At 44.7% G+C, this 20,660-nt stretch overlaps 1 protein-coding gene across 2 annotated transcripts in view; it reads left to right on the forward strand.

Annotated features, from left to right (window-relative positions):
* The window catches only part of CNGA3 (cyclic nucleotide gated channel subunit alpha 3), an 83,933-nt gene that overhangs the window by 2,657 nt on the left and 60,616 nt on the right, over nt 1-20,660 (forward strand). For both annotated transcript variants that reach the window (XM_040336328.1, XM_040336329.1), the window contains exon 2: nt 17,051-17,195. In XM_040336328.1, coding sequence (XP_040192262.1) covers nt 17,092-17,195 — 104 coding nt within the window. In that variant the 5' untranslated portion in view covers nt 17,051-17,091. The remainder of the gene's footprint in view (nt 1-17,050; nt 17,196-20,660) is intronic.

Consider the following 20,660-nt stretch of genomic DNA (forward strand, 5'->3'; position numbering starts at 1 on the left):
GAGAATATAATATACTGTATATATATAGAGAGAGAGAATATAATATACTGTATATATATATATATAGAGAGAGAGAATATAATATACTATATATATATAGAGAGAGAGAATATAATATACTGTATATATATATATATATATATATAGAGAGAGAGAGAATATAATATACTATATATATAGAGAGAGAGAATATAATATACTATATATATATAGAGAGAGAGAATATAATATACTGTATATATATATATATATATAGAGAGAGAATATAATATACTGTATATATATATATATATATATATATATAGAGAGAGAGAATATAATATACTATATATATAGAGAGAGAGAATATAATATACTATATATATATATATATATATATATATATAGAGCGAGCGAGAGAGAGAGAGAGATTTTTTTTAAGTTTACAAACTAATACAATATCTGAACATGCTTTCAATAAATAGATAAATATTAAATATATATATATATATATATATATATATATATATATATATATATATATATATATATATATATATATATATATATATATAGGCTATATTGACAATATCATGCTTTAAATATAAAAAATATAAATAACTGAAATAAATATCAGGCTATGATGAGATTTTATTTATTCCTGATGCATAACCAAGTAGGGGAATGCAGGAGGAATATATATATATAATGGAAATAGCGTACAGAGAATAGATTGGTAGGGGAATGCAGGAGGAGAATATATATATATAATGGAAATAGCGTACACAGCATAGATTGGTAGGGGAATGCAGGAGGAAAATATATATATAAAGGAAATAGCGTACAGAACATAGATTGGTAGGGGAATGGAAGCACCATTTCAGAAGACATTGACCTGGATCAGCAAGGCTTACACTGATGTGAACTGTAATCAGGGTACAAACCTTCTAGCTGGTTATATGAAGCAGAGTCCTCACAGCCTATTTTACAATTACAATCACTTTTTGTTTACATACACACAAGCAAAGGCAGTGACACGCATGAGGCCGTGGTGACAGCGCTGCCATACAGGCACTTCATCTTTCCATAAACGAGGAATTCATTGTGAAGGAAATAAATGGTTTATTGCAGGTTTTTCTTTTTTTTTACATCAATAGATCATCTGTGAATATGAATTAGGTACCTGCTGGATTTTCCTTTGCTTTGCCTTTTTCAGCAGGGAAGAACGGAAGAGCTGGATCAAGGTCTTTAACCCTCAGCTGTCAGAGTGTAAACGGTGCTTATTACTGTGTGGAATTGTTACAGCAACTGACTTGTTGAGAGAATAAATCATGCCTGACAATAACTTGTTCATTGATAACCTTGAGCACATTGTTTCCTCAGTGCTGATATTTTTTACTAGATGATGGATGATTATTACATTTTTATGCGTTAAAATGTTATTAAAACTTTATTAAAATAACAAACATGTCTATGCTTACCTGCTCTGTGCAATGTTTTTGTACAGAGCAGCCCCAATCCTCTTCCTCTGGGGTACCCTGCTAGAGCTCCAGGCCCCTCCTCTTTGGTGGGTACCCCCATGATAAGCTGCTTTCCATGGGGGCACCCGTGCATCCTCGCTCTCGAGCCACCCTGCTTGTGCCTATTGACACAGAGCGGGCGGCTTGGCCTCTCTCCCCATGCAGGCATGTACTGGCCATAGGGACTACAGGGAGTTTCCCGGTGGGCCGATGGCTCATTGGGCCGGTTTCAGTGACAGCCTGTCAAAGTAATGGCTGCGCAGCTCGCTCCCCCACTTCATGCAGTGATGTGAGAAGGATGAGGAAAATACAGAGGAGAATAAGTGAGGTAATAAAAGAGGTGAGTGAGGACTCCTTAGGGATCTTTCACATGGGCGGCCCGTTCAGGTCTGCCTGCCAGTTTTTTAGGTGGCCCATGAACGGGCACTCCGTGCTCCTCTATGGAGCCGTGGATGTCAGCGGTGACATGCCCGCTGACATCCGACCCGCTCAGATCCGCCAAAGTGTGACAGAGGAAAAACCTACTTTCCCATCCATCTGGCGGATCAGATCGGGTGAACACGGACATACGGTCCGTGTTCATCCGATCCCCCCATAGGGGAGAACGGAGAAAAGACAGGGCGGTCCCTGCACAGTGTACTGATCCGCCCCGTGTGAAAGGGGCCTTATGTAATTTTTTTTGCACAATTGCTTATAGTTTATATATTGTTTTTGTGCTTGTTTGCAAGTGGGCCGGTCTGGATGAAGTCCAGGGCCAAATTTTGGTCTCAGTCCAGCCCTGTCCCCATGTCACATCTCTCCTCCAGGCTGTAAAGCATGAGATCAAGAAAAAAAATTCACCGATCTCATGCTTACTAGCCGCGATCGCAGCTTTGTTTACATCCAGGGCCCGGGCGTGACGTCATAACATTGCGCCCGGGTCTCCGAAAGTCATAGAGATGAATGGTGACCATATGGTCATCGGAAATCTCTATGGTCGTCATCCGGCGCCGGACAATTCTTTCTCTGTGTCCCCTATGGCACTGGAGAGCCCAGAGAAGCACCGGATGGTGACGGGAGGGGGAATAGCCTATAAGAATATCCACTATGGTTGATCAGCCAAAGAAAATGCTGTTGTTCACAGCTGCTCCAGATAAAAGTTGATGTCATGCACTGTCTATTATCTGGATATAAATAGATCAGAATAGAGCTGATTTATTCCACTTTTAATTAGGTTTCAGCAGGGCCGCCATCAGGGGGGTACAGGCAGTACACCTGTAAGGGGCCCTGAGGTCCCCAGGGGCCCGGATGGCAACCCCCCTTTTTTATATATATGTTTCTTTATTTATTTACTTTTTTTGTAAAGGGGCCCCCCCGCTTCTCAATTCGCGGCAGCCCCCACCCCCGCTTCTCCATTTTAGGCGGAAGCAACCCCCCCCCCCCTGGTTCTCTGCTCCAGGAGGGCCCATGCCTGAAGCTGTGTAAGGGGCCCCATAATTCCTGATGGCGGCCCTGGGTTTCAGGAAGAAAGAAACAACAGATATAGTGCCGGTGCTCCTGTATGATGTTGAATATTAATATAGGCCCGGATTCACATACATCGGCGCACATTAATGCCGCCGTAGCGTATCTTCTTTACGCTACGCTGACGCAGCGCAGAGAGGCAAGCACCAAATTCACAAAGCACTTGCCACCAAATCTGCGCTGGGTTTCTTGGGCGTAAGTCGTCGTAGGTGGAAGTGGGTGTGAGCCCTGCAAATGAGGTGTGACCCCATGCAAACGATGGGCCGAGCGCCATAAAGATATGAATAACGAACGGCGCATGTGCCGTCCCGTGGACGCATCCAGTGCGCATTCTCACAATCACGTCGGAACTACTCCCTAAGATACGACGGATCACTGCCTACGATGTGAACGTAACCTACGCCTAGTCATATTCACGTACAACATAAATGACAAAATATATGACGGCTTGTGTTCCCTGGTTCATACCTTTGCATGGGTTGCGCCTCATATATGGGGAATAACTTTACGCCGGACGTACGACTTACGCAAACCGCGTATATTATGCGCCGGGCGCAAGTACGTTCGTGAATCGGCGTATCTCCCTCATTTGCATATGTGCATAGAAAATCAATGGGAGCGGCAAATGCGCCCAGCGTAAATATGCACCCACGATACGACGGCGTAGGCAAGTTACGTCGGTCGTAGGAAGCCTATTTTTAGGCGTATCTTAGTATGTGGGTCGGCGCATAGATACGACGGCGCACATTTGTACTTACATCGGCGTATCTTGAGATACGTCGGCGCAAGTGCTTTGTCAATCCGGGCCATAGTATGTGCCTTTGCATTAAAATCACTTAGTAATTAATTGTATTAGGTTAGTATTAGATTATCATCATCCTCCTTTGTGATACTAAACCCCCAGTCACCCCTAAGTGATTTGAAGCATGTTTCCAGAAGTGCTTCAATGTCTGACAACAAATTTTGGTGTTATTGTATTGTGCCCATTCACATCTAAGCTCAACATTCAGAAATGAAAATTACACTCATTGCCAATCATCCATAATATGTAAACTAGAAAAGACAGGGGTAAAACCCAAGGATCGGACTATGTGGGCCAGACATGGAGAGTACAGACCATTTTATAAAATGTATTTTTCTACTTTCCTTTCTAGCATTCAAAAAAGGTCCAGGAGCTTTTTGGGACATAATTATATGCTCTTGGCGCAATACATCAATAGGTGTAGCTAAAAAGCACATAAAGCCTTCTCCTAGTAACTAGCTTTCTATTGGCTAAAAAAATAAGCAAGCCTGAAAATACCTGAAAAATGTACAAAAAAGCTACAAGATTACACGAAGATGCCAATGCTCAAGTGTAAGTCCAGGTACTAGCAAAGGGGTACCTAATAAAGTGGCCGGTGAGAGTATATGTAAACCCAAGCAACAAAATCGAATAAAAGTTTAAAAAGTTAAGGTCATTTAAAAAAACATTTTCAGTATTTTTTTTTTTTTTTTAAATCTGCAGCTTTCGTAAATAATACCTGGTTGTTCCGGTACTTCCTGTCATAAGGTAACATTTCTCTGTAAATGTCTCCCAAATATGCTACTGTGTTGTCACCTTGTCACACAGGCATCCGATAAAGACATTAAAGTGGTATTAAACCAAAACTAAAAATATAGGGGCATTTCAAATTTTGCGCATCGTATCTTTGTTTTGGTAACCACCAAACAAGATCCGACGGCATCTGTGTTAGATCCGACAGGCGTACGCCTTAGTACGCCGTCGGATCTAAGATGCAATTTTCCTGCGGCCGCTGGGTGGCGTTCACGTCGTAATCCGCGTCGAGTATGCAAATTAGCTTTTTCCGACGATCCACGAACGTAGGAGCGGCCGTTGCATTCTTTTACGTCGTTTTCTTTTGGCTTTTTCCGGCGTATAGTTAAAGCTGCAATCTGTTGGCGTACTCAATGTTGAGTATGGCCGTCGTTCCCGCGTATAATTTTGAAAAATTTACGTCGTTTGTGTAAGTCGTCCGTGAATGGGGGTGGACGCCATTTACGTTCACGACGAAAACAATGACGTCCTTGCGACGTCATTTGGAGCAATGCACCCTGGGAGTTTTGATGAACGGGGCATGCGCAGTTTGTTCGCTGCGGGGACGCGCTTCATTTAAATGAAACACGCCCCCGCATTTGAATTCCGCGCCCTTACGCCACAAGAAATACACTACGCCGCCGTAACTTACGGCGCAAATTCTTTCTGGATTCAAACCAAAGCCAGGTAAGTTACGGCGGCGTAGCTATTGAAGTTAATCATTAGATGTGGTGGTTGCATTCATTTTCTTTTTCCCCTCTGTTTTCTCCTGGTGATCAGGCCAGTAACACACCTCCTGTATTAGAGTGCCCCCTCTGGATAAAGGAGCAACAGGGACACCTTTGGAAAGCAGCATTATCAGTTTGGGGGAGGGGAATGTTAGATGTACTAGCAGATTTGGATACACTGACAAAATAAAGTCAAACTCCAGCTTACCATTTTTAAGCAGTTACAGCAAGCTGTTTTTTTTTTCCTTTTGGGAAAAACATTTTACATGAATAAATAAAAGCTGATCATTTTAAGCATCCCTGTCAGTGTTAAATGGTTTGTCTCATCCCTGTAACTGCTACATCTGCAGGACAGCTTGTTCTGTTAAAAATCAACAGACGTACTGACTAGATCACCGGGTGAAAATAAAGGACAGAAAGCCTAAAAAGGAAAGCTAGTGCAGCCATCACATCTTATGCCTAGTACACATGATCGTTTTTCCCCACGGTCAAAAGAGCGCCAGGAAAATCGTGGGCAAAACCGGGAACCGGCTCGGTCCCTTTTCCCCTGTACACACGGCCGGTTTTCCCGACAGGAAAACTTTGGTCGGGAAAACCGGCCGTGTGTATGCTTCCTCGCAGTGTTTCCCATAGGAAAACTGCGGGGGAAAAAACGCAGCGACCCGCGGCGAGAAAAAAGAGAACATGTTCTCATTTTTTAAACCACAGTTTTCCTGTCGGAAAAAAATGCTAAGGAGCATACACACGTCCGGTTTTCCCGGCCAAAGGAAAACACGGCAGTTTTCCCGAAGGGAAAAATGATTGCGTGTACTAGGCATAAGAATTGGTAAGCTGCAATACAACAAATGTTTGCTTTTGGATTTAACACCGCTTTAACCTCCCTGGTGGTATGATTCTGTCTGAAAAAACATGCTGAAAGCGGTACAATTATTTGCAAGGAAATTTGGCGTTTTATACTGTAGGTCTGTAATTTTTAGGAATAACTCACTTAAATCTGACCAAACAAGAATCTAATAGGCATCCCGGGTATGACATTTTTTTAAAAACAAAATTTTAAATTATAATATAATAAATAATTATAGCAAGTAATAATATAATTAAAATAAAAATTATTCAATAATGTAATCAACTCAAAATCACTGAAATTTTCTCAGTTGCAGAATTGTCGCTGTCATAATTTTTTTTTTTTTATGACGAATTTCCCCGCAAATCGCTATCGCACAATTCTGCAAGTGATTATAATTTATTATCGCTGTTTTCTAGCTGATCTAAAACCATTTTTGAAATAAAGGGACACTTTTGGACAATCTACAGTTTTTAGGCAGAAATGACATTTTTTATTATATAAAAGTACATGTAGGGCACTGGACAGACCACTAGGGACAAGGGGGTGTGTATTTTTTACATACAGTACTGTAATCTATAAGATTACAGTATACTGTATGTAAAGTGTTTGTTTACTTTTTTTAATTTGGCGCCGTTCTCCGCTCCCGTGCGTCGTAACGTCGCAGGGAACGGAGATCGGCGGCACACGGAGACTGTGAATCGAGCGAGGAGGTCCCGCTCGCTCACACAGCGGGGTGGCATCGCAGGATCCAGGGACAAGGTGAGTAACTTGCCTGTGGATCCAGCGAGAAGGTAAGCCACGCCGCTGCACACTCTGCACGTCCAGCCCGAGTGTGACTCGGGGTTACCGATCCTAGCATAAAAAATCAACCCCGAGTCACGCTCGGGTTTACCGCCAGGGAGGTTAAGTGGTTAATTCAACACTCATTATACCGGCCATGAAATCCGCCTTTAGAAATGACACGCTGGCATTACTAACGCGCATGCATGTAGACAGAAAGTGGCTGCAAAGAGGCAACAAAGAATTTAAAAAAAGTTGAAAAATGGTAATTTATGTAGAATTTTTATTTATTTTGTTTCAGAATATTTTCCTAACTGTTCAGTGTTCCTTTTCCAGGAAACCGCATGTAACCCTCACCTCTCCTACCTAGGATCAAGTGGCTGGTCTCTTAGACGGTTCCTTGGCCAATCAAGAGACAGCAGCAGTGTTTTATTAACATGTCGCTAGCCACAGTCTTATTTGAGTTTCTGTCCCTCTTCATACCTCCCAAGTCCTAGTGTTCTCTCCAGTCCTTGTGCCTCCAGAGCTTCTCTGAACACCTTCATGTCTTCAGAAAACCCCTATGCCGCCAGCATGCCCCACTCTGCCTCTAGCACACCTTGTTGTGCTTCCATGTCTCCTGTGCACCTCTGTGTCTCCAAGTGCACCGGTGAGCTTCCCTTGTGCATTTCTGTCACTCCTGTGTCTTCATGCAACCAGAGTTGCAGTGGTCAGACCTGCTACACTCTCCAACAGTACTTTTTTACTGCCTTTAGGCCAGGTTCACACCTATGCGAATTGAGTGCTGTTTAACCCGCATCTAATTCGCAGGACATTTAAAAATACATTGGGCCAAATTCTCAAAAACATGTGTAAATTTAGGATTATCTAACTTATGTCATTTAAGTTACGGCGCCCTAAGTTGGTGTCGTAAGTACCGTATTCTCAGTGCATTTGCGCACAAAACTGCGCCATCCTTAACTTAAGTTTCAATGCGTAAGGCGTGGTTATGGCAAGTGGGAATGAAGTGGGCGTGCTTCATTGTAATGAGCCGTGACCCCATGCAAATGAAGTGCCGGCCGTACTGCGCATGCGCGCACGAATCTGGACCTCACTGCGCATGTGCAGAACTTTGGTCAGCGCAATCAGTGAGATAGGTAAAAGGCCAAGCGTACTTAGTTTGAAGATCGCCCTGTGTCTAAATAGCCCCAGTCAAACACACTTCAATTGTAAAAGTATTTCCCTGTGTTCCCTTCCTAAAGCAAGTTGCTTCTGCTTTGAACGTTTGTCAGTGTTTGTTGGTAAGATTGGTTTGTGAGAAAAGTGTTTGTGGAGTTGGAGGGTATAGTTGGTGTTTGTTTTTGATAATTTGTTCTTTGTTTTGATTGTTTGCGTGTTTGTTTTTGATAAGTGTTTTTTTTTGGTTGTGTTTATATTTTTTGTTTTCCTTTTTTGCCTGTTTGTTTTCGAATTAATAGTAGCTGTCTGTATATTTTTTATTTTTGCTTGTTTGTATTTTCTTTGTTGTGTGTGTGTATTGTTGTTTGTTTTTTGGGTGAGTTCCCTGTTGCTGGGTGTTGTCTGTCATGGCTCCCAAGCGCAGGAAGCTTAATTTTACCCTGGCAGAGAAGCATATACTTGCTCAGGGCGTCATTAAATTTGGGCGATTTCTCCATGGCCCTGAGAGCCACACCACCACCCCGGCCAGGAGGAAGGAGATCCTTCAAAAGATCACCGATCGGATCAATGCGGCGGGGGGGGGGGAGACCAGGACCATCGCTGGAGTTAAAAAAAAAAAAAATGACTTGAGGAGCGTGTCCCGGAACAAGCTGGCAACGCTGCATGCCCATACCAGGGGCACTGGAGGAGGGGGACCCTGCCCAGTCAGGATGAGTGAGGAGGAATGGGCAGTGGCCCAGTGTTTCCACCCACAGCAGGTGGTGGGCCTGCCTGGCTTTGACAATGATCCTCTTATGAGGACAGGTAATTTTTTGGAATTTCTATCTGGTGATTAGCATGTGTGGGTGGGGGAAGGGAAGATGTGCCAAGTGTGTGGATCCAACAACCTGTGATTGTTTTGTGTCCTCCCCAGATGGCCAGGAGGTGGCAGCCCCATCAGCCCAGGAGGTGGCAGCCCCATCAGCCCAGGAGGTGGCAGCCCCATCAGCCCAGGAGGTGGCAGCCCCATCAGCCCAGGAGGTGGCAGCCCCATCAGCCCAGGAGGTGGCTGGGCCATCAGGTCAGGAGGTTGCAGGCCCATCAGGGCAGGCTGCTGCACCACCCCCAAGACAGGCTCATGCAGAGTCCCAAGAAGGGCAGGATTCGCCATGGGAGGGGAGTGCCCACAACTCCCCTAATTTGGATGTTGAGTGGGAGGAGGATGAGGGGGAGGAAGATGACAATATTCTGATTGGGCAGGAAATAATGATGGGCCAAGATATGACCTTTGAATCATCCCCTGAGGGAACCCCACAGGCGCCCAGCAGTCAGGCCACCATCATGGGTCGCCCCTTCCAACCCTCCTCCAACATGCAGCAGCACCCATGGCTCACTCCAACTCCTCCTCCAAGGCCACAAGCCTCAGGGGCAAGTAGGATGCCGACCCCTGAAAACAGGGAGGGGTTGGTGCGTCTGCCGGTCAGTCTGTTGAGGGACAATGTCCGGCAGACCCGCAGTCTGTCTGCAATACAAAAAACAATGAGCAAGGTGGAGCGCAGCCTGGGTGCAATGAGGGAGTCACTGGGTGACGTGGCCACCAACTCCGTGGGGGTCATCACCTGTTTGTGGGACCTGAGGAACGCCACAACAGGTGTGGCCCAGGAGGTGACTGCCCTCACCCAGGCTGTGCAGGCCAATACCCGGGCTGTGCAGGCGAATACGGCTGACATTACTTCCTGTCTGACAAGGATAGCCGTTGCCTTGGAGGGAAGGCCAGCAGGAGGACAAACACCAGGGGAGGCTGCTTCCTCCCCTGTACAGTCCCCCCCCCTGAAAATACTCCCTCCCCTGTACAGTCCCCCCCCCTGAAAATACTCCCTCCCCTGCACAGTCCCCCCCTCTGAAAATACTCCCTCCCCTGCACAGACCCCCCCCCCCGTGAAGATCCCCCAGTCGGCCGTGGCCGTCCCCGTGGCCGTGACCGTGCCCGTGCCCGTGGGCAGCCCAGAAGGAGCACTCGGCAACATCCCTAATTTGCAGGGGTACTTTTTTTTTTGAATTTTTTTTTTTTTTTACACTGTACTTATGATTTGGTTTATGTGTGTGAATGATGTGTGAATGTGGGGGGGTGGCATTCCTGAAAACATAAGGGTGTCACCCTCAGTTTTGGTGGAGTAGGGATCCCCAGGACCAGGGAGAAGTCATCCTAGGTTCCTGAATGGTGTATGAATGCACAGTGACATAATTGGAGCCGTGGCGGGGCGTTACTGCTCCCAAGTACCAAAGGGGGGGTACTTGGATCTAATCCAATTCGATGTGCATGTGATGTGTCTGTGCTAGGGACCACAGTGACGTGCATTCATGCATTCTCATTGTGAGATAATTAATGTGCGTTTTGTAACTAAAAAAAAAACATTCTCATTGGCATATAAGTAATGTGCATTTATTTTGCAAAGTAAAGATTTAAAGGTCACATAATCTCTGTGATTTGTTCTGGGCAAAGCAAAAACAAAAATATAATTAGGATCCATTTACTGGCCAAAGATGCCTTCAGACAGTTGTCTCCTGATTGCCTGGCCCTCAGCAGACCGGGTAGAGGGGTTTGGGGGGGGGGGATTGCCTGGGTGGGGGGTTAGGTCAGGACATATCTCCACATGCATGCCCCTTCTTAAAGCAAAATTGTGCAGTATGCAACATGCCCCAATAATTTGGCATACAAAGTCTGGGGAATACAATAGTGTACCCCCAGTCTTGTCAAGGCATCTGAATCTTGACTTTAGCAGGCCAAAAGTCCGCTCTACTATAGCCCGGGTCTGGATGTGCACCTCATTGAATTTTCGTTCTCCGGGTGTTTGGGGGTTCCTAAAGGGGGTCATCAGGTGGGGTCCCAAGGCATATCCTGAGTCACCTGTAAGGGAAAAGACAGGAGGATATTAGTCATGCATGTGCCCCTTGTGATGTCTGCATCATGGGGGGGGGCATACCTGACACCAATGTCACTCACCAATCAGCCAGCTGTCTCCATACACGTTCATCTCAAAGTCTCTGTAGATCTTGGTCTGCCTTAGGATGTAACTATCATGGCACGAGCCGGGAAACTTGGCACAAACGTGCCAGATGAGGCCATGTGCATCTACGATCACCTGGACATTGATCGAATGCCAGCCTTTCCTGTTTCTGAACAGGTGTTCAGTATCATGGGGGGGCTGTAGTGCCACATGGGTGCAGTCAATCGCCCCGATGGTCTTAGGAAAGCCAGCAATATTGTAAAAGTCTGTCATTGCTTGCACACGCTGGTCCTCCTGGGTGGGCATGACAAACTGGTTGCTCATGCGCCGCAGTATGGCAGGGACCACCTGATGTAGACATTTGCTCATGGTTGACTGCACCATCCCAGCCACACCTCCAGATGCTCGCTGGAATGAGCCACTCGCTAAAAAATGGAGGGTTGCCATCACTTTTTCAAGAGGTGTCAGGGCATGGGAACGTAGGGTTGGGGCGATTAGATCCTCATGAAGGAGTTGGGTGATCTCCAGGATGGCCTCCCTATCAAATCGGTAGTTGCCAATCACCTCATAAGCTGGCATTTGCCAAATATCACGCCGTGGCCGATAAACACACGCCTGTGCCCTCATCCTCCTCCTCTGTGCCCTCCTCCTCCTCCTTTGTGCCTGTAAGGCAGCAAGTGCCGTCAAAATCATCGCTGGTCCTGGCATTTTTAAACAAAAACCTTCACAACTAGAGCTCTAACCTCTAGTCACTACCTTCAGCAAACCCTTCCACAGCATGTGTAAAATTAGGGCTGGTTTTATAATGTGGAAATTTAGTCAGAAAAACTAACAGGTGCGCACAGGGCGGAAAATACGGCACACACACTTAATTCTGAGAATCGCCCTAACTCCCTCATTTGCATCTTTGCCTATCAAAAACAGCGGCGAGCCTAGCGTAATTTGCGCCCGGGAATGCGCAGGTGTAACTAATTTAAGTACGGCTGAAAATACGGAAATCTTTGCTTAAGTCGTTTTGACGATCGTGCGCAAATATACGCGCCGTGTAAATTTAGAAAAATGGAGTTAAGTCTGCGTATCTCTTTTGAGAATTTGGCCCATTGTTTTCAATGAGGCTGGTTCACATATGTGCGATGCATCCGCACTGCGTATTGCCTCCAAACCGCATGCGGTTTTTATGTCTTGCGGTGCGGGTCAGGTGCAAATTCAGTCCCATTATCTTCTATGGGTACGCATCTAATTCGCACATGTGTTCAGTTCTCTGCAGGAATTTCTCTCATTCAGCTCAATACAATTCTCCCCCACTCTCCTCTCACCTGGAACTTCTCCCAGGTCTCCAAATTCGCATCTAAAACGTTGCTAATCTGCAGAACACTTCTCTTATCTCTCTGCAGAGATAAGAGAGCTGAAATTCGCACCGCACTAGTGTGATTCCGGCCTCAGGCCTGATTCACACCTATGCAGGTTGCAGTTTGCATATTCCAGGTGCATTTAGCGTTTTTCAATATACTTTTTTTATCCATTGAAGTCTATGGAACCAAAAACCAGAAAAAAGTCCCTGGCCCTTTCCATAAAATGCACAGATGTGAACATGACCCATAGGAAACCATGTTAAATGGACTGTAGTGTGTTTCTGCAAAGCTGAAAATGCACAAAAAAATGCATAGGTGTGAACCAGGCTTAAGGCATTGGTACGCTCCTGCAATCACCTGGTTTATCCTAGGTGGATATTGTCTGTGGTTAATGCTGTTTTAAAGAAGCCTCTCCTGTTAGGGCTCTTTCACATGGAGCGGATCCGTATTGATCCGCTCCGTTAGCCTGTTTGGCTCAGCGAGGATTCCTCCGTTAATCCCCGCTGAGCTGTCGGCGGACAGGGCGGGCCCCGCACACAGTGCAGAGACCGCCCTGTCTCTCCTCCGCTCTCCCCTATGGGGAATCGGATGAATACGGACCGTCTGTCCGTATTCATCCAATCCGATCGGTCAGACGGAAGAAAAATAGGGTTTTCTTCCATCTGAAAAACCGGATCCTGACTGAGGCGGGTGATTACGGACGTTAGCGGATGCTCCATCCACTAACGGCCGTGAATCCCATAGGGAACCATTGTAAGTCCGTAAACAGACTTATGAAAAGCGGACCGTTCGTCCGCTGGTGTGAAAGGGCCCTTAAAATGTAAAAAAAAATGAGGCATCTACTTTACAACACTAATAACACTAATACTGCAGGATATTATTGTGGATCATTTTAACATTGTCATCTGTAGTCTCAGTAACCCTAATAGTATCTAGAATATTTTTAATCATGCAACTTTGTAACAAACCTTTAAGTAGAGATATAGGCAAAACATTTTTATTTTTATTTTGGATAGAGCAAGGAAGGGTGATAACTTCTGTTAGATTTTTTTTACCATCTGTGTCCCATTGCAGAGATTTCCTTTCACTTCATGTCCCATTGCCAAACAGGAAGGGAAAGGAAATCCCTACAAACAGAATGCATGTCCCCATTGTAAGATTCGCCCTCTAGAACTTTTCTGGGGACAACTCAAAATGTGGTATTTTATTTACTTTCAATGACAACAGGGCAAATAGAGAGGGTGAATCTCCTTAACGGGGGCACAGACAACAATAAATGCTGATAGGTTTGTGTAAAAGTTATAGCATTTACAAACTATGGTAAAGATACTGAAATTTGTATTTACTTATTATACTACTAATAGCGACAATTAGCAACTTATAGTGGGAATGCGATAGTGCGGCAGGCAATCTGACATTAACTGACACGGGGGGGGGGGACTGACTAACTGCCACTGACATCTCCAGTAACACCAATACAGTGATCAGTGCTAAAAATATGCACTGTAACAGTATCAATGACACTGGCTGGGAAGGGGTTAACATTGAGGGCAATCAAGGAACCCCCCCTTTAAAATAATCACAGTCAGTGCCTTGACAGTGACAGCGTCTGCAATACAAACAAATGGCCACTGCCCCCCACCTATAACTGGCCTATGCAGCAAGGAGCTGGAAGCACTGGAAGGGCAATGCGTATCAAACAAAACCAGAGAAATTTCCAAGCTCAACTCACTGACCAGCCTGCGAGCAACCGAATTGACCTGTTGCAGGCTGGTCGGTAAGTTGAGCTTGGAAATTTCTCTGGTTTTGTTTGATATGACTCTTTGCAGCTTCACAGCTGGATTCTCACTGTGCATGCATGAGCCGCGCTGCACCTTGTGAATAGTCCCACAGCCTCCCGGGACCTGTGATGTGTCTCAAGAGACTGCAGGCGGGAGGGAGGGAAGTCAAACTTCTGCTCGGATTGACTAGGGTGATCTGGGTGGAAGTGGGAGCAGGTACCGGTCAAAACCAGGTTTTGGCTCTCTTCCCTCAAAAGAATGTATACAAAAGTTGAGGACTGGGGGGGGGGGGGAGTGGTGGTTCCCTGTAGTGGTGAAGTTCTGCTTTACCATTTGTTTTTTTTAAGGTGGCAATTAAAATGATAACATTTTCTTAGCTGGGTTTACTGGATAGAAAATCTGTTTATTGTGCTTTAAATATTACTTGTATGATATATATAATTTCTTTGGTTTGTAAAACATTTGGCTATTTATCCTTGGACTCAGTTGAAACCTCTTTTACAGAAAAAAAAGCAGCTTGTAATTTATGTAATGAATTGTGTTAGCTTATGGTTTAACACAGCTGCCTCCAGTCTCTTGGCTGCTTGTAGTCCAGGAATAAGTCTGAGTCGTATAAATCTGGTAAATGTACCATGAAGGGCTGAGAACATTAAATAAATGACAAAGTTACGGTAGAAAATGAATTGAACATTATTTAGTTTGTACATTTTCATTCCATATTCTGTGTTTTGTGATTGTCGAATAAATGAATGCTAGAAAGAATTGTTTGGTGTAGAAATGAGAAATCAATGGCTTGATGCATTTTATGAATTGTCAATGGTAGTGTCACCTGCTATAGTGCCCAATAACACCACATAATTCAACCAAAAGGTAATATGTAAAGCATTAATAACTTTTCCAACTGCATATGTTTCCTCCAATGTTATCACCTAATTCACAGTATTACATTCGGTCCTTTTGTCTAGTAGTGCTAGACTTTATTGATACATTTTTAATCAAGAAAAGTAGTTTCTGATTTCTCCTTAGCAATTCCGGCATGGCCTGACAGGCATAAGGTTGGGTATCCTGCAGGTAAAAGGCCAACAAGTGTGAAGGGCAGGTCTTATGATATTTTAATATAAGTCTGCATGACATTAGAATTAGGCTGTCATTCAAACAACACCATATTGGGATTAAATGTGCATTGGCCCTTTTGCATCTCTGCCATACAGAAGGAGGTGCAGGACTCCTAGAGGTAAGGTGCTTTATGTGGGACTTCTCTACTCAGTGGGGCTAATCCCTATGAATTGGTGAAGGAAAGGACCCCTTACATTAGAAAATGCTTTACTGGAAATAAAATATAATTCCCCCACCCACGTTCCACAAGTGAAATAAAACATACAAAAAATCTACTTAAATATTGTGTGTTAATACTCCTCTCATTCAGAATTATAGTTCATGGATCGAGATTTCCTTTAGTCTGCACAGAACAAAATACATTTTATTGACATTCACAGAACGTGGGAAGCTCGTAGTTTTCCCATGCTGCCATTGATTAATTAATTGATTCAGTTTTTAAAAAATGGCAGAGTTATACTCTATCCCAAGCCAACATTTTTTTTATTGTTTTAGATAGAGTAGCGAATGACTAAAACCCGGTGTGTTTTTCTGCGTGCCCATTGGGAGATTCACCCTTAATGGCTGTTCTGGCAACAACTTTTATATTTCCCATCACGTTTTGTCCTGGTGACAATGAACGCCAGGACGAATAGAGAAAGTGGATCTGCTTAGCAGGGAGACAAATAGCAATAAATGCCTGCCAGGTGCTCTAACCTGCACAAATCTATTCAATACAAAAAAAATCAATCCTTCTACTTGTTAAAAAAAAAAAAAAAAAATCTTATGAGGTGGGGAATGTACTACATACTACAAAAGCCCAGTATCATGAGATAAATAAAAGAATAATCCACAGTATTCTTTTATAAAAACACAATAGGAGCTTGTTTGCACTAGTGGTTGGAGGGTCGGTAAAACCCCTCAGCTGAGCCATGCTTTTGAGACATGCTTTGCTTTGCAGCCACAACAGGAATCGTACCTCCTGTTGCCCCCAGGATGCGACCCATTTAAGTGAATTATGAAGTTCTGCAAGCACCCGGCAACCGCATGCAGTGCTAATGTGGCAAACAAAGGGTTAAAGCAGGCAGAGATACAATGCCTCCTCACTGTCTGTCAAAGGCTCTCTGAAGAGACCAAAGCACATGTGAAGGAGCACTTTATTTAAGGTTTAATTAGCTGTACTTCTCCTGAATGAACTGCACTCCTGTGACCTGTTTTCGGCTGACAGCAGGCTTAAACCCGCTGTCGGCTGACGTCACAGAGCCGGTTAAAGCTGGGGAAAGATCGTGACTACATGAGATCCACCAAGGATCCATCCAGGAGCTGGATCGGCAAGCCGCTGAGGGTCTGGGCCAGCCACTCCTGCCCCCCTCCGCAGCCCAGTGCTCCAGTGAGCGTGGGGGGGGGGAGAGCAGACAGTGGTGACTGACATTTACCAGCTCTCTGCTCAAGGAGCACTGAGAACTGAGTGATCAGCCGTGTTTGATCACTCAATTCTCAGTCTTAGAGCCAGTGAGGGACACCTAGATAAGTATGATTCCAAAATAAAAATGCTTCTCTTTTAAAAAGTTATTGCACCACATTGGCAAGGATTACAAAGAGTTACACAAAGACAGTCAATTTGTTGTTTTTTAATTACATGGTTTATATGTCTCCAAAAAAAATTGTAATACTTTATTATTATTATTATTATTATTATTATTATTATTATTATTATTATTATTAATATTATTATATCTTTTTACAGCCATTACCTACACTGTGGAGACCATTTGGCTGTGATTAAAAATGGCTGCTATTGTCACCTCACAAACATCCTACCCACTGCTGCATAGACTGTCTGTAAGAACTATTGATGAAGACATAGAAAGAACTGAAAATGGAGCAAGCAGGTATGATAATGTCTTATAACACAACATTTATTGTAACCTGTATAGTGTAGGGAATGCTATATAGGGATAAAACACATTGGGCCTGATTTACTAAGCTATGTGCGCTGCGCTGGTTCATGCATTAATTAGTACTCCGGGTGGAGGCTTAATTCGGCGCATGAACCAGCGTAGCAGCCGGCGCATTGAAACTAATATGTAAAGCCGCGCCGAACTCCCTATAGAAGTCTATGGGAGAAATCAAAAGTGTTCATTTTAAAGGCTAATCTGCAAGTTTTGTCCTAAAAAGTGTTTGGGGACCTCAGTCCTGCCCCAGGGAACATGTATCAATGCTTTTTTTATTTTTTAAAACGGCCGTTTTTTCGGGAGCAGTGAAATTAATAATTCTTAAAGTGAAACAATAAAAGTGAAATATTCCTTTAAATTTCGTACCTAGGGGGGGTGTAATGTCAGCATGTGAAATAGCGCATTTTTCCCGCACTTAGAACTCCCCCTGCACAAAGTGACATTCAGAAGGAAAAAAGTCATTTAAAAATTCACACGCGGCTATAATGAATTGTCGGCTCTGACAATTCTAAAGGGATTCATTCATAAAACAAACAAAAAAATGTGTAGGGGTTCCCCCAAATTAAATTACCAGGCCCTTCAGGTCTGGAATGGATATTAAGGGGAACCCCGCCGTAAAAACCAAAAAAAAAAAAGATGTGCGGTTCCCGGCAAATATCCATTCCAGACCCTTCAGGTCTGGTGTGGATTTTAAGGGGAACTCCACCCCAAATTGAAAAAAAAAATGGCGTGGAGTCCCCCTAAAAATCCACACCAGACCCTTATCCGAGCACGTTGACCTGGCCGGCCGCAGAAAAGAGGGGGGGACAGAGTGCGGCCCCCCCCCTCTCCTGAACCGCACCAGGCCACATGCCCTCAACATGGGGAGGATGTCCCCATGTTGATGGGGACAAGGGTCTCATCCCCACAACCCTTGCCCGGTGGTTGTGGGGGTATGCGGGCGGGAGGTTTATCAGAATCTGGAAGACCCCTTTAACAAAGGGGACCCCCAGATCCTGACCCCCCCCCTGTGTGAAATGGTAATGGGGTACATTGTACCTCTACCATTTCACCCCAAAAAAATGTCAAAGTGTTAAAAATGACAGTAGCCGGTTTTTGACAAATCTTTTAATAAAATCTTCTTTTCTTCTTTCCTTCGAGTTTCTTCCGCTGCTTCTTTCTTCTCGTCAACATCTTGCCCGACGTGTTCTTCTATCTTCTCCGTCCGTCCTTCCGCCTTCTGGTCCCGCATCTTGCCCGTTGTCTTCTCCGTCCGCCTCCTCGTCCGCATCTTGGGTCTTCTGCGGTCTTCTTCTCGGTCCGCCGCCTTCTCGTCCCCTGCGTTTGAATTTGATTTGGCCGCCGTTTTCCCGCTCCTGGGACCCGCCCCCCTCTGACGCCACAAGTAAACTCCTTAGAAGGTCATGTGCGTCAGAGGGGGGCGGGGTCACATGAGTGTGACACGGCGGGAACTTCTTCTCCGGGCGGCGCGATTGAAATTGAATTCCCCCGCTGTGTGACGCTCTGCGACCCCGCCCCCCTCTGACGCACATGACCTTCTAAGGAGTTTACTTGTGGCGTCAGAGGGGGGCGGGTCCCAGGAGCGGGAAAACGGCGGCCAAATCAAATTCAAACGCAGGGGACGAGAAGGCGGCGGACCGAGAAGAAGACCGCAGAAGACCCAAGATGCGGACGAGGAGGCGGACGGAGAAGACAACGGGCAAGATGCGGGACCAGAAGGCGGAAGGACGGACGGAGAAGATAGAAGAACACGTCGGGCAAGATGTTGACGAGAAGAAAGAAGCAGCGGAAGAAACTCGAAGGAAAGAAGAAAAGAAGATTTTATTAAAAGATTTGTCAAAAACCGGCTACTGTCATTTTTAACACTTTGACATTTTTTTTGGGGTGAAATGGTAGAGGTACAATGTACCCCATTACCATTTCACACAGGGGGGGGGCCAGGATCTGGGGGTCCCCTTTGTTAAAGGGGTCTTCCAGATTCTGATAAGCCCCCCGCCCGCATACCCCCACAACCACCGGGCAAGGGTTGTGGGGATGAGACCCTTGTCCCCATCAACATGGGGACATCCTCCCCATGTTGAGGGCATGTGGCCTGGTGCGGTTCAGGAGAGGGGGGGGGCCGCACTCTGTCCCCCCCTCTTTTCTGCGGCCGGCCAGGTCAACGTGCTCGGATAAGGGTCTGGTGTGGATTTTTAGGGGGACTACACGCCATTTTTTTTTTCAATTTGGGGTGGAGTTCCCCTTAAAATCCACACCAGACCTGAAGGGTCTGGAATGGATATTTGCCGGGAACCGCACGTCTTTTTGTTTTTGGGTTTTTACGGCGGGGTTCCCCTTAATATCCATTCCAGACCTGAAGGGCCTGGTAATTTAATTTGGAGGGACCCCCTTTTTTTTTTTTTTTTTTTAATGAGCAATGACTCTATTCTTTATAGCCATGAGTACTTTAACCACTTGCCCACCGGGTTAATTCTGGCACTTCTCTCCTTCATGTGAAAATCACAATTTTTTGGCTAGAAAATTAATCAGAACCCCCAAACATTATATATTTTTTTTTAACAGACATCCTAGGGAATAAAATGGCAGTCATTGCAATACTTTTTGTCACACCGTATTTGCGCAGCGGTCTTACAAGCGCACTTTTTTTGGATAAAAATCACTTTTTTGAATTAAAAAATAAGACAACAATACATTTTGCCCAATTTTTTTCTATATTGTGAAAGATAATGTTACGCCGAGTAAAATGATACCCAACATGTCACGCTTAAAAATTGCGCCCGCTCGTGGCATGGCGTCAAACTTTTACCCTTTAAAAAACTCGATAGGCGACGTTTAAAAAATTCTACAGGTTGCATTTTTTGAGTTGCAGAGTAGGTCTAGGGCTAGAATTATTGCTCTCACTCTAACGATCGCGGCGATACCTCACTTGTGTGGTTTGAATATTGTTTTCATATGCGGGCGCTACTCGCGTATGCGTTTGCTTCTGTGCGCGAGCTCGTCGCGACGGGGCGCTTTAAAATTTTTTTTGGGGGTTTTCTTATTTATTTTTATTTAGTTTTATAATGTTTTACACTAGTTCTGGGGGGGCACTGGATTCCCTTAACCACTTCCATACCAGGCACTTACGCACCTTCCCGCCCAAGCCAATTTTCAGCTTTCAACACTGTCGCACTTTGAATGGCAATTGCGCGGTCATACAACACTGTACCCAAACAAAATTGGCGTCCTTTTTTCCCCACAAATAGAGCTTTCTTTTGTTGTTATTTGATCACCTCTGCGTTTTTTTTTTTGCGCAACAACTAAAAAAAGACTGCAAATTTTGAAACAAAAAAACCTTTTTCTTTTTTTAGGTTAATTTTTTTGTAAATAAGTTTTTCTCTTTCAATTACGGGCACTGATATG

Source organism: Rana temporaria, chromosome 2, assembly GCF_905171775.1.
Source record: "Rana temporaria chromosome 2, aRanTem1.1, whole genome shotgun sequence".
In the NCBI taxonomy this organism is placed as follows: Eukaryota; Metazoa; Chordata; class Amphibia; order Anura; family Ranidae; genus Rana; species Rana temporaria.